This window comes from Carica papaya, chromosome 6 (genome assembly GCF_054855325.1).
Source record: "Carica papaya isolate Zhongbai chromosome 6, ASM5485532v1, whole genome shotgun sequence".
In the NCBI taxonomy this organism is placed as follows: Eukaryota; Viridiplantae; Streptophyta; class Magnoliopsida; order Brassicales; family Caricaceae; genus Carica; species Carica papaya.
The window spans coordinates 29,842,323-29,856,433 of record NC_142314.1 but is presented as its reverse complement, the minus strand read 5'-3'; the positions used below and the strand labels follow the sequence as shown (position 1 = coordinate 29,856,433).

At 36.7% G+C, this 14,111-nt stretch overlaps 2 protein-coding genes across 2 annotated transcripts; one reads left to right on the top strand and one right to left on the bottom strand.

The window, feature by feature from the left end:
* Window positions 1–2,214: 2,214 nt before the first annotated feature.
* Window positions 2,215–5,560, top strand: LOC110811649 (Restriction endonuclease, type II-like superfamily protein). The gene is made up of 2 exons (XM_022038200.2): window positions 2,215–2,600; window positions 4,439–5,560. Exon 2 carries the CDS (start codon window positions 4,484–4,486, stop codon window positions 5,381–5,383), a length of 900 nt encoding a protein of 299 aa, XP_021893892.2. The 5' UTR covers window positions 2,215–2,600; window positions 4,439–4,483; the 3' UTR covers window positions 5,384–5,560.
* Window positions 5,561–5,869: 309 nt separating this feature from the next.
* LOC110811607 (SRP72 RNA-binding domain-containing protein) lies at window positions 5,870–12,651 on the bottom strand. The gene is made up of 6 exons (XM_022038151.2): window positions 12,356–12,651; window positions 12,112–12,248; window positions 10,019–10,371; window positions 7,679–7,775; window positions 7,285–7,566; window positions 5,870–7,145 (listed from the first exon to the last, which is right to left on the bottom strand). Exons 1-6 carry the CDS (start codon window positions 12,495–12,497, stop codon window positions 6,138–6,140), a joined length of 2,019 nt encoding a protein of 672 aa, XP_021893843.1. The 5' UTR covers window positions 12,498–12,651; the 3' UTR covers window positions 5,870–6,137.
* Window positions 12,652–14,111: the final 1,460 nt, after the last annotated feature.

Sequence of the window (14,111 nt, the reverse complement as noted above, 5' to 3'; positions counted from 1 at the left end):
GAAACTACCTAAAGGTTTTATGGTGAAAAGAATAAAAAATTATGTCTGTAAATTGAGAAAGAGTTTGTATGAGTTAAAACAAGCACCTAGGCAATGGTATAAGAAGTTTGAGTCAGTTATGGTTCAACAAGGCTACAAGAAGACTACATCTAATTATTGCATTTTTATACAGAGATTTTTTTATAGTGATTTTATCAGCGTGTTACTATATGTTGACGATATGTTTATTGTGGGTTCTAGTTCTTCCAGAATTGATAACTTGAAGAAAGAGTTGAGCAAATCTTTTGTAATGAAAGATTTAGGGCCAACAAAACACATTCTTGGCATGAGAATCACTCACGATATAAAATACAAGAAGTTGTGGTTATCTCAAGAAAAGTACATTGAGAAGGTACTGCAGCGATTTAATATGGTCAAAGCTAAACCTATAAGTACACCTCTTGCTATGTCTTTCAAATTGAGTATCAAATAATCTCCTTCTAATGAGAAAGAGATGAGTATCAAATAATCTCCGTCTAATGAGAAAGAGAAAGAAGACATGCAAAAAATTCTTTATGCATCTGCAGTAGGTAACTTGGTGTATGTTATGGTTTGTACCATACCTGATGTGGCTCATGCAGTTGGTACTGTTAGTTGATTTCTATCTAATACAGGAAAAGAGCATTAGAATGCTATAAAGTGGATTTTAAGATATCTTCATAGTACTGCTAGTTTGAAGTTGTGTTTTAGGATTGAGAAGTCTATTCTCAATGGTTATATAGATTATGATTTGATAAAGGAGAAAGTCTACTTCTGGGTATCTGATTACTTTAACAGGGGGAGCTATGGCATGATAATTTAGGCTGCAGAAATGCAGTGTATTGTCTACTACAAAAGCTGAGTTCATTGCAATGACTAAAACATGTAAAGAATTATTCTGGATGAAAAAGTTTGTGAATGAACTGAGCTTTACACAAAAGATATATATCTTATTTTGTGACAGTTAGAGTACTATTCATCTTGGTAAGAATCCTAGTTTTCATGGTAAATCCAAACACATTGATGTGAAGTATCATTTGATTCGTGATGTTTTAGATTCTAAGCAGCTTGAATTTGAAAAGATACACACTAAGATTATAGTTCTGATATGTGCACAAAGGCTTTACTAATAGTGAAATTTGAAGCATGTCGAATGGTTGTCGGTTTGGTGAACTCCTCTACATAGTCGGGAGGGGGAAAATTGTTGGGTTTTGGGTTCTCTCCTATGTGGAAAAACCCAAAAAAATTTTGAGCCACTTATTTTTGGTCCATTAGAGCTATTAAGATTTTTATAGTATATCACTTTAACACTAAAAAGTAGTAGAAAAACAAGTTTTCAGCCACAAAAAAGAAATATAACAAAAAGAGAATTTTTTACTAGAAAAATTACATCCAATGTATTTCGGTTCTTCCCACGATCAGACTACCATATTTATCCTGATCATATTGAAATTTCGTAGATATTTAGAATATTCATTGTTCTTTATTTTGAATGGTGGACGTCGATTTTCGACGGTTGAATTTCCAGTATTTTCACTTCGAAGTTACTGTTCACATTGTTTTCTCTACACCGACCAATTTGACTTTCTTCGATGATCGAATGGTCATTTGTAGTCTGATGAGGTTGAAATTCGGTGAGCATGTTTTAGATAAGTTGGTCTTTGATGTGAGCAATGGAGGTTGGATTTAAACAATCAAAACGCATCTGTTTTACATGAACAGTAGCTGATTTGGTGATATTTCTCAATTTCCTTGTTTATCTCTTATTGTTTGATTGATTTGTTATTGAGAATTTGTTTGAGGATTATTGTGGTTGTTTTGTAGTTGGTGTAAACACTAATTTTTTTATAGTGAAACTCTTTTACTTAGATTAGGAGTAGTATTGTGGTTTTTATTTTTCATATTGAATGAGTTTTCTACGTTAAAAATTTTGGTATCTTTGTGTGATTGTTTTTGAATATTTTAGGACAAATTTTATCATATTTATTTATCTGAATTTTTTTTACGTAGTTTTCAGTCTTCATAGATTTATTTAAGTGCTTCTCTTTAAAGAGGATGTTAACTTTGTCTGTGAAATGATTACATGGCTTTTTGCTGATGTGTCACTTTATAAATGGCTGAGCTCATCAATTACATTCTGGTACCGCCCCCACAGAGTAATTTCTTTCAATCTTTTCTTCCCGAACAGATAGGCCCTAAATTTCCCCGTCATTCCTTCAGTCTGTAGCAACACTCCCTGAAGATACCCTAAATACTTCCAGTCTTCTTCTTCTTCTTCTTCTTCTTCTTCTTTATTATTATTATTGTTATTATTATTATTATTTGATCAGCGAAATCCACGGGAAAGCTTGTCTCCGATTACTCTTTCTTTCCCCTTCCCCTAAAACGTTTTCTCTCTGCGTAGCCTTTCCCGGATATTTATCTTGTTTTCTCAAAAGCTACGCCTCTTCCCTGCTTTGTCGAGTTCGAGCAGCAACTTTCAGAGTCCAAAACCAGAGGATTAGGAAACTGGAAGAAACTGACTAGCTCACCTGTCACCCCCAGCCCTCATTGCAGCCGCATAACTCGATTTCTTCAAGCAGGTAACGCCCTAACCTCACATTCTTACTAATCTCAATATGAAAGCGAAATCAAATCTTTTATGCTGAAGATATGAACAAGTTTAAGGATTAATTTTTCAGAACTTACACGGTAGTCTCTTGCTTGACACGGAATAATACTTCGTGGAATATCCTGTCGCGAGTCAAATGTAATATACTTGTTTCCAACAAGTGTCTACACAAATATCATAGTACCCTTCTTTATTAATGTTAGCCGTGGCTAACATTCTCTAATAGTTGACATAATTAGTATCAGTTTTCCTGATTTCATAATGTCCCATCTCATGAATCTATCGATCATAAATATTTGTAACTGTTGTTTGTAAAAGTTATGATCTCGACTTTGTGAAACCAACACAAGGATAAGCTTTACGGCATCATTTCTAGGATATATAGATCTAAACAAGTAGCTTACGATAAAGAATATAGTTTCCATTATATGTTGTATATAATGTTTTGCAAAGTTACATGATTGAATAACATCCCTTGATGAGTGTCCGTTATCCAAGCGGTTGACTTACAGGGCATATCCGCAATATCTCCATGGTGTTAACCTAAGCTGTTCGGTTCTGCTGCAAGTTACAGATCAGTCCGCATATTTGCTACCATCTTTTTGCCTTTGTGACATTACGTCAGTGATTGCATCTCTTCTTATGATTGATCCTCTATTACGTATTGAAATTTATTTCTTAACTATTTGGTGCCAAATGATGGAAAATTTCTTTATTTTGTTGTGATTGCGATCTAGACGCTCCTCTTTTAGTCACTTCTTAGGCCTATATAATGTAATTCTGAATGAGAAATGATATACTTGGATTCTAGTGGACTGTCAATTTTAGAAAAAATTAAGGACTTCTTACTGCAACAATTAAATCTCTTGTGGCACTTCTCTATGGTTTTTTTCTTCTTTTGATGGATTGAGTGTGGTGATGATGGAAGAGTCTGCTAAAAGAAAAGGAAACAAATTGATGTAGGAGTGTTCTGTTTTCTGATAACTCTAATATTAGTCACACTAGAATCAAATCAGAAAAAGAAAAAGACATCTTAAGTTTATTTCTTAGAGAGGGAGAGAGAGCTAAGTAATGGAATGGAGAGAAAATTAATGGATTGAATCTTTCCTCTGCCCTGTGGAATATCAAATAGAAGGGACCTTTTGCCTTTGGTCTCCCCCAATCTCCTTTCCTCAGAGCAGTGACGGCATGTCTCTCATGGCAACTCCCTCCCTCATGGGATTTTCTCTCTTTTGCTACTAGGATTTTTCTCTTATGCTACTCTTCTGCAATCATTTCTCTGGCTTCTTAATTAGGATAAAAAACAAAACTTATGATTTCTATCCATATCTTCCTTCAATTTTTCTTTTGAATGCCCAAAAAGAATTATAATTGCAAAACCATAAATTGTGTTTGGTTCAGCCATATCCTGTTCTCCTTCAATTAGCAAATCTAATTATTTGTTGCGTAGAAATTAGTTTGAATTTATGTATCGGATACACAATTCAATCAATTTCACTTGTATCTTGAATTCCACACCACAGATTTTGTGTTGTACATGTTAATGAAGAAATCACTAGAACATCTAATTTGAGTTGGACATCAAATTGACTTTGAAATAAATAAGTATTTTCTTTCAAATTTCTCTTATATTTGTATTATATTATTTTTTCATGTTCCATAGAATTGGAACTTAAACCAAATTTAACATAAAAAACAGATTTTTTGTTTAAACCCCATATTCTAGTGATTATATCTTCTTTATCCTTATAGGGTCCTTGTTGCATAGTTTTTACAAGACCATTATTCTAATCTTTTCCCATTTTGTAGGATTTACACCATCAAGGTCAATTAAGTGTATGATATTTTCCAACAATGAACAGATCCTGCAGTATTGCTAGATTCCAAAACAGTTGTATGCCAAGGCAAAGGCATGTGCTAAACGGAAGAAGTAGATGCCTCTGCACTGTTGCATCACCAATGATTTCTTCAGTTACCCCTGTCATCTCATCACTGGTTTTGGGTGCTCAGCTTACTCCTTCTGAAACCCGTCAACTTTCAGATGAATGGTTTGCCCTCCGGCGGGACAAGTTGACTACTAGCACCTTCAGTACAGCATTGGGTTTCTGGAAGGGAAACCGTCGGTTGGAGCTTTGGCAGGAGAAGGTGTATGCTACAGAGTTGGACATTAAGGTTGAACCTAGTAAAAGATTTGCTATGGAATGGGGTGTGATGAACGAAGCATCAGCCATAGAAAAGTACAAGAGCATCACAGGTCGTGAGGTGAGCTCAATGGGATTCGCCATTCATTCCGAGAAACGACTGGGTTGGCTTGGTGCATCGCCTGATGGTATTTTGGCTGGTGGGATCCTAGAAGTGAAGTGCCCATATAACAAGGGGAAGCCTGAAAGGGCTTTGCCCTGGTCAACCATGCCCTTCTATTACATGCCTCAGGTGCAGGGCCAAATGGAGATCATGGACAGAGAATGGGTAGACTTGTATTGCTGGACACCAAATGGAAGCACTATTTTTCGTGTGCATAGGGAGCCTAGTTATTGGGAGCTAATACATGGAATTTTAGGAGAGTTCTGGTGGGAAAATGTGGTTCCTGCGAGGGAAGCTTTATCTTTGGGAAAGAAAAATGAGGTGAGTACATATCAGCCAACCTCTAAACACAAATATACAGGACTTGCCATTAGTAAGAGCATCCAGTTGGCGAGTGAAGCCAAATTGTTGTGTAAGGAGATTGCTGGTCATGTTGAATTTTATAGATGATCATGTTCATTTTTTTGTTTATTGCTATTTCGAAATTTACAATCTTCCTTAGAGAAATCAAATTGTTTAACAATCTGAAATATAGTATGCCATTAGAAATCAAAGTCCCGAAAAGAGTGGGTAAACCCACCGAACAGGACTGTCCAAGATTATGAAGTTTTTCCAATTTCTACTTTATGGATGTTTGTCGGTGGTTCAAGTCATAGTCCCCGGAGCAATTTGGATTCAGACAAGTTGGCTTGATTTCTCTAACAAAGCCAAGATAACAGTAAATACAGGTATTGATGTCTGCAATTTGCAACAAAACTGAGTAGCTTAGGTTAACACCATGAAAGGGCTATACAAGAAGCATTCTTGAAGAAAAATGATTAAATTTTGCTGAAATTCAAAATAAATAGATCAAGCTATCAGAATTCCAGAAGGCACTGGATATATCCTGCTTATTATAACTGATGGAGAACCAACGACCAAAAATAAACCTTAGGCTACTTGACATAATTGTCTATTTCTGAACTCAAATTATCAGAAGCAACCATACAACAGGCGTCAAAGCCACCTGCACCCTCCATGTACATGATATTCTGATGAAATGTACTAAGCGACCTAAGTGTTTTAATTCCTCTTAAATTAAATGCCAAAAAAGAACCCCCAAAATCTCATATGAGCAATGTTAAATGTGAAGCAAAAATCTCTAAAAATATTGGTAACACTAAATAAAAGCAGTAGTAGGATGGCAGGGGGGCATGCATCCCAGTTAGTTCCTTGACTTCTTTCTTGATGACTTGGATGACGGCTTGGATTGATCCGCAACTGCAATTTGTGAGGATCCCTTAGAACTAGTTGATTGGTTTGATTTTGAATTGGAAATGCTGGATGTGGAACCAGAAGCACCGGCTTCATGCTTTTCTCTAGCCACAGCACCCTGCGAGCCTCGTACCTGAGCTGCCCTCTTGTCCTTTCTCTTTGGCCTGTAACTTGACCTCTCCCTCTTGGGAAGCCACCTTTCAGGATCTGGTGGAGGACCTGGGTTTGCAGGGTCAAATCCTTTGGGATACCTTGGCTTTCTCTTCCTCTTTTTCTTTTGTTTCTCTTTACTTTTACCTTCTTCATGCGCATTATTGACCCCAGGCTGAGAAGCACCTTCAAAATGTTTTGCCCCAGAAGTCCATTCCAAATTATCAACATTGACGACCTTCAGACCCGGTAATGGCTTCAGTTGCTTCTCATAAGTTTCTGCCTTGTCAATATCTACACGAGCAACTGTAGTTACAAGACCAACCAAAGCATCTATACTTCCATGGCTTTTCACAAGCTCCTCATATAGATGAGCAGCAGCATCCTCCTGCCCATGCCTGAGCTTGAAGGAAGCAGCCTCTTGCATTATTACACTCAGCTTGTTGTCCTCAGTCATGGCATTTGACCACCATTTAATTGCGGAATCAAGGATAATTGCGGCGCCATTTACATCTCCAATACGCTCTTTGAGAGCCACAAGTGTGGCTACAGTGGCAGGCATGTGCTGGATATCAGGTATCTTAGATAGGGATTCTGCTGCAATATTTGGGTGGCCAGCAGCAGCAGCAATCTGTGCCCTTGCCAAGAGAATGATCTTGGACTTTTCAGGGAACTTCCCAGCAAATTGCCCTAGTATTTCTTCAGCTCTCCCAACTTTGTTCTCTCTCACCAGAACAGCAACTTGGAGCAACAAAGGTATAACACTGTCAGGAAACATGCCCAGCAATGCAGCAACAAGTTCTCGGGCCTACAGAATTTCATCAATAAATACAATTTGTAAGGAAAGCTAGAGAACAACACTAACTTTTTTTGGTAAACAGTAATGGCAAAACAACAGGAAAAAAGAAAAATTCAGAACAAAGAAAAGAAAAGTAAATGTGAAGGACCTCATCCATTTTATTGGCATGTAGAAGTAGAAGAATTCGATTAGCATATATTGACTCCCTATGCTTTGGTGAAAGCTTTAAGTCAAGTACATGAGTAAATCGAAAGTTCTGTGAGTCTTTTTCTTTGAGTCGATCGAGTTTCCTTAAGCTATCAGAAATATCTTTAGAACCTTTCAATGTTATCAGGTTGTTTACTGCCACTGCAAGTGATGATTCATCTGCCAGATTTCGATTAATAATGTCTGTATATGCCCCAATTGCCTCTTGCTTGTGTCCAAGAAGCTGGTAAGATACCACAACAACCATTATTGGCCATTAAAATCCTAGACAAACGCGAACAATGAAAAGAAAAGAAAAGAAGAGGTAAAACAACCACAAATTACTGTTAATATACCTGCTGCACATAGGCTAGCTGGACAGCAATTGGTGCCAGTTCTATCTCTATATCATCCTCAGCAAAATTGTCATCTGTTAGAGTTTCCTGGCCAATTCTACAGAAAGCAGCATGTTAAAAACCACCATTTGTCAACTTCACTGTCGTGGAGAGTTAAGTGCATAAATAGCACAACGACCACGTGCATCAGAGCTTTGGGAATAATTTAAAAGAGTCGAATTGATAACTTTCTCAGGTAGTCTTGAGGCAGCACTTAATCCCACAAGGTGCAATTTTCACTTTCTTTATAGGGAAAACTACCGTCCCACCTATATTGTTTGGTATTTTTTGCAGTTTAAACCATATAATTCTTTGTCCGACAGTTCACTACCCTGTAGCTTAGTTACTTTCTCAGGTAGTCTTGAGGCAGCACTTAATCCCACAAGGTGCAATTTTCACTTTCTTTATAGGGAAAACTACTGTCCCACCTATATTGTTTGGTATTTTTTGCAGTTTAAACCATATAATTCTTTGTCCGACAGTTCACTACCCTGTAGCTTAGTTTTTTTTCATTTATATAAAAGCATCAACTTCTTATGTAACATCTGCAGTTATCTGAGCTTTTAAACAAGAAAACGTGAAAGTTCATCGCCAAATAAATATTACGGGAAAATAGCAAAAAGTTATAAACAGCCTAAAAAGATTAACAGTTTTATATGAATTACAGAAAACAAAACCATAGGTCACTGAACTGTCACCTAAAAAAAACAGATTTCTGAACTGTAATAAGTAAAGTCACATAGGTGTGAAATGTGATAAGTCCCTCGAATGTTAAAAAAGTCAAAAGTCATCTGTATATTTAAATTTTCTCATTTTCTTATTTCATGGTAGGAAGAAAAATGAGAGAGGACAATTTTTTTTGTATTTTTTAAAGAAAAAGAAACTATATTAGAAGAAGACATTGGTAATATAATTTGAGGATGATAAGCTATCCTCCAGAATGGACGATAAATAAAAGAACAAAGAAAACAATTGAGGACAGGAGATCACAATCCAATTCCTTTACATTAAAAAGAACCTGTAGAACAACTGTATGTTTTGACTCCAAGGAGAAGGTAAGCACATAATCCTATCTCAGATATCATTTGCAGAATAAGAATATCGCTTGAAAAATTATTGCATTTCTCTTCAAACAAAACACTAAAAGACTAATAAAAATAGCCCCTCCAAAGGAAAGAATGATCCAACTCTCCCAAAATAGCACAAAAATGCAGAAATGAAAATCTTCAAGTTTGCAAGACAAACCCAGTGGCAAAGAACAATTTGCAAAAGTAGAAGTTCAACATTCCGAGTCAAATCTATAAGGTTCCTACATAATTCCTTCAAGGCCCTTCAACTAAATCACTGGCCCAGAGGAAAAAGAAAATGTGAATGGAAAAAACTTATGAAGTGTGCTTCTTCTAATAACATAAGATTGTAAGATAATGCACCAAGAGGATTCAAGTGCAACCTGGTACAGATTTATTTACAAGAAAATATCTCAAAATTTCTGTAAGTCCATCCTTTATAGAAAAAAAAAATATATTTTTAAAGAAGAGAATGGCATAATTGCATAGATGAAAAATAAGATATGTTTTTCAATAGACTTCTAATAGAAAATTCAAAACCACTCAATAATTACAAATAAACCCACTGACTGCTTCTCTCTAATGGAGATGGCACGTCCATCCTATTCCTCTATTTTGCTTTGACTGTTAAAACCAGAAAAGAGAGTACATATCCATCTAATCTATAACCTAGCAAACACTACTTTCTCCGTTATCAAAAGTTCTTTTAATTCGTTCACTCAGTACAAGAAAGAATTATGAATTATAGAATTTTCCTATCTAGCTTCTTGAGAAGTGTAGACAACTTCCAAGCTGAAATCTCAGAACGCATATTTAAAAATTAGCAGAATAAACCGTATTTTCCCCAGCACATTACCACAAAAGAGAAGTTTTTTCAATTGACAAAGGATTGTAAACATTTGATCAGGTTGCAGATAACTGACGAACAACCTTAATTTAAGTTATTAATTGACATTTCCAAGCAACTAAAAATGGTCATCCAGTAAAAAAGTTACTTTAATAGAAACCGTTTATTAATTAAGGCATGTGTAACCAACTAACAGCAATACTCTTATGTGTAAGGCAGAGACTTATATGCTTGACCAATTTCCACAACCATAGCTGAGTTTCTGAAACCTTTACATCCACATATAATATTAAAATTAGTATTATATTTTAATATCATTCAGCAACAAGAAAAACTTTTCTCCAATATAATAAATCAAGCCTTTCATATAGACACATGGTGTAATACCTTCGGGCTGTCAACAAGAGTTGTTCTGCATCTGCGTGCTTATCTCTTTCAATTAAAGAGCAGGCGATGTTGTATGCCAACTCAAAGCTGCTAGTTGCTTTAATCCTAAGAGCCTCCAGAGTTCCTTGCACTTCAGAGGACCTCTCCGCTGAAACCAAGCCAGCAACCATGTTTATTTCGAGGGAGTCAATCTTCGACTTTAGAAGCTTTTGGTAGATGTCCACACAAGCATCCATCTTTCCTAGACGATATAGAATCTGAGACTCCAACAGCATAGTCTCTGAATTCCTCTCCTGGCCTTTCATAGATTCCAGAGCCTCATCTAATTTGTTTTGTCTGTATAGGCAGTATGCCTATTTGGAGGTAACAAATAGAAAAACAGAAAAATTAATAGGAGAATTGGGAAAACTAATGTAACTCTATGATTTTTGCTTTAATCTACAAAATCTCCCCACTTTAAAATTCAAACAAAAACACAGTCATTTTCAAAGAAAACTACAACAAACCCTCCTTTATTAATCCCTGTTAAAATGTCTGTCATTTGACCAGCACCATGTCAATTTATTTCCTTGGTAGCTCAACTTAACTCTGCCACTTAAGCTAAATACCAGTACATAAAGCAAGAACAGCTATTAACAACCTTAAGCACACCATCACCACACTTCTTATCTTTTCCCATCTCAGCATGTCTGTTTTTACGTATGCATTCGTATCTTTCTCTCTCTTTGATTATCCAAAGAATAACTCATAGGCAGTAACAATTCAAAGATAATAGCTTTAAACCCTGAAGAAATCTGTGTCTTCTAGCATGAAATTGAAAGATTTTTTTCTTATATGCATTTTGGAATCACGAGAATGATGCAGCGGAGGAAGATTTGAGAAAAGAGCTGACAAAACAAAGAAGAAATATTGGGCTGGTGGTGTTTGAAGTGGGATAGAGGAGCTGGTCGTGCTATTTGTTAGTTGTGTTCCTTGATGGATACTGGAACATTATTAAACATAATTGTTGGAAGTTTGTTTTTGTTCTAAGCCAGATGGCATTTAGTGGCAGATATAAGAAGAAAAGGGGTAGGTTTCTAGATGGGAAAAGATAATACATATGAAGGAAAGAGACTATTTACATGGATGATGGACTAGTGGAGCTAAAAATTTTCAAGAAAGATCTGATTCTAATTTATTTTCTGAATGTTTTGGGTTTGGATTATTATTAACAAGGTTTAACTAAACCAGGAATATTGGTGGTTCTTGAATCTTTGCTTGATGGTGTGTGTACATGGGGTTTACAGTGAGAAGATGATAATGAGGCATGATCCACCATCTCATGAAGAAAGTAAAAAGGGAACTTCCTAGGGAGAAGATTATCTTAATGTCTTTGGCGACAATAAAAGTCTCAAAACTTGACTTTTCTTTTTTACTTTACAAAATAAATTTTAGATTTACTAATTTGTAAGATGGGCAACTTTTGTATTTTATAACTCTATGATGACGTGACAAGATCATAACAGGAAACTAAGGTTGATTTTGTTCAATCTTTTGAAAAAATAAAAAGGAGGTTTTTTTTTTATTGTACCAAATGTGAGTGAGTAATTATAATTTTCATTAGAGAATTTACATAAGTGCTCAAACCGTTGCAGGCAGCTAGAAATAGCTAAGATTTCTAGGTAATGGGATGAGACAGTGCACAAATCATTTAATTTAAAGCTCATGGGTAAACCAATAAATCAAACAAAGAGCAAAATGGATGAGACTTGATAACACTAGCCAATGAATCATAATTACTTTACTCGACATCAGTGGTAAAATGTGGCACTTGAAGTATGAAGACAGCCAGAGACAGTCGTTTCTGTGGACCTAAATTAAAAATCCCCCCGCCCCCCCCCCCCCCACCCCTCCCGAAAAAAAAAAAAAAAAAAAACAATGGTAGTAGGTTTTACTGAATCAATTGCAAAGCAAATATAAGTAAAAATTAAGCCACCCCGCTCATTTTTGGTACATAATACTTGTAAAATTTCAAACCGATTTAGATGAGTGTAACTCATGTTGCCATAACGTTACAGGAAATAGCATCATCGAAATGCAATTAATATACTGACCTTGAAGAAACTGAAATCAGTGAGAATCTTCTGAGAAGATTGAATTGTTGAGAGAGCATCATCGATGCTATCTGCTTTTATCAAAGCCACAACCTTACATCGAATCGCGTCCTCGTCTCCAGGTGCAATTGACAGAACTGGCAAAATAAAAATATTCAAGACATCCAACAGTAACAAAATAGACACAAAGGGACAAGAGAGAAATTAATCACAGTTTATAACTAAGGAAAAGTGAAAAACAGACGTTGATCTGCAACTTTAACAGCCTGTTCGAATTCGGATCGCTGGATGTGTCTATTGAGAGAGGTGAAGAGATCTTCGATTGCAGGGGGTGGCTGCGACTGCTGCTGTGAGGGCTTTGGTTTATCTTTTGGCTTTGGAGCCATGGATTACCTTGAACGAGAAAACAAAATTTGAGAATTCTCTTTCACACCAGATAAGAAGAATAGGAAGCCAGAGATTGAGATTCTTGAGGGTTTTGGCTACTGTAATATTCTTGCTAGACAATCCTTATTACACTTCCCGATCTGCAGTTTTTATTCCGGCTCCGATTTTTAACTTGAATTTCTCGTAATGGCCCGGATAAAAATATGTGGGTTAACCCGATGGCCCAATTGCCAAACGGTTCATGCACTTCTGCCACTTCGCTTCAGACCGAGCTTTTTCCGGTCCAAAATAGCTCAAAAGAACCGGGCCTATGTAACATCCAAATTTAATTTTTTTAATGTAATTTAAAATTAATTTATAAATATAATTTTTATTTTTTAAAATTTTAATTTAGTGTAAAAATGAAGGAAATTTGATAGAAGATGCAATTAAAAATAATTTTGGAGAAAATAGGTGAAAATTTGGATTCTAAAAGTATTTTTAAAAAAAATAAAAATTGGGGGGTTAAAATATAATTTAGAAAACTTGTGCCACGTAGGATGCCCGGTCAGCAGCCTCGACGAATCAGAACGCGTCGCGTGGCAACGACGCTGACGCAATGCCATGTGGGAGGCCACACAAGCGAGCCGCGTACCCACGATCAAACGGTCCAGATTCGTTCCCGCGCGCACGGACGGCATGAATGTGTTCCCTCCCCAATCGCGATCGGATGACCAAATTTAAACACGATCAATGGTCCAGATTTGCTTCCTATTTAAATGTGATCGAACAATCCAGATTAGATCGCGATTGGCGATCCAGATTCACTTCCTTTTTAATCGCAATCGGATAGTATAGATCAAACGCGATGGACGGTCCATATTAAATGGGAACAGATATAAATAACCATCTTCACATCAAACCCTAACCCTAGCCGCCAGACACCCTCACCGGAGAAGAAGACCCAACCGCCGCCACCTGCCGTCGTGCTAGAGCTACTTCCGACCACCAAAAGAGGTAAAAATTTCTTCCTTTGTTTGGAATTCAATTTTAAACATCCTCATGGCCAAATCGAAGAAAAAGGATCGGTCGATTGGTCGAAAACCGCGGGCAAAGCTTAGCGGTGCTGCCGCGGGGAATTTCAAAAATTACCTTTAATGAAGCCATTCTCGATTCTCGTTCTGCGTAAATTTTTTAACATTATGATTACCGTTTCCTTCTCTACAGGTTGACCGGAGCAAAATACCCAACCGCAACGTGAGCCGAATGAGCTGCCGCACCGAAGAGCTTCGCCACCAGTAAATTTCGATTTTTGTGTTTTTTGGATCAATCGAGTCCTCTTAACGTATTTTCTCGTAGGGATTGATGCAAAATCAGCTGAAAGAAGTCGACCTGAGGCAAACCGCTGCCGCGGGCGGCGGTACCGTCGCTAGAGCACAACAGAGTCGCCATGCCGGAATTTTAAAATTGGCCAAGAATGGGTCCTGAGACTAATTTTGGATTTTTGGGACATTTGTAGGTACTTATAACGTGTTTTAATTCCCGAAGAAAAATTCAAGAAACCTAAGGACCACCAGTAGGCGCATTCAACAGCTTAGCTTTTCAGGCACTAAATTGTGTAAGAATCTTTCACC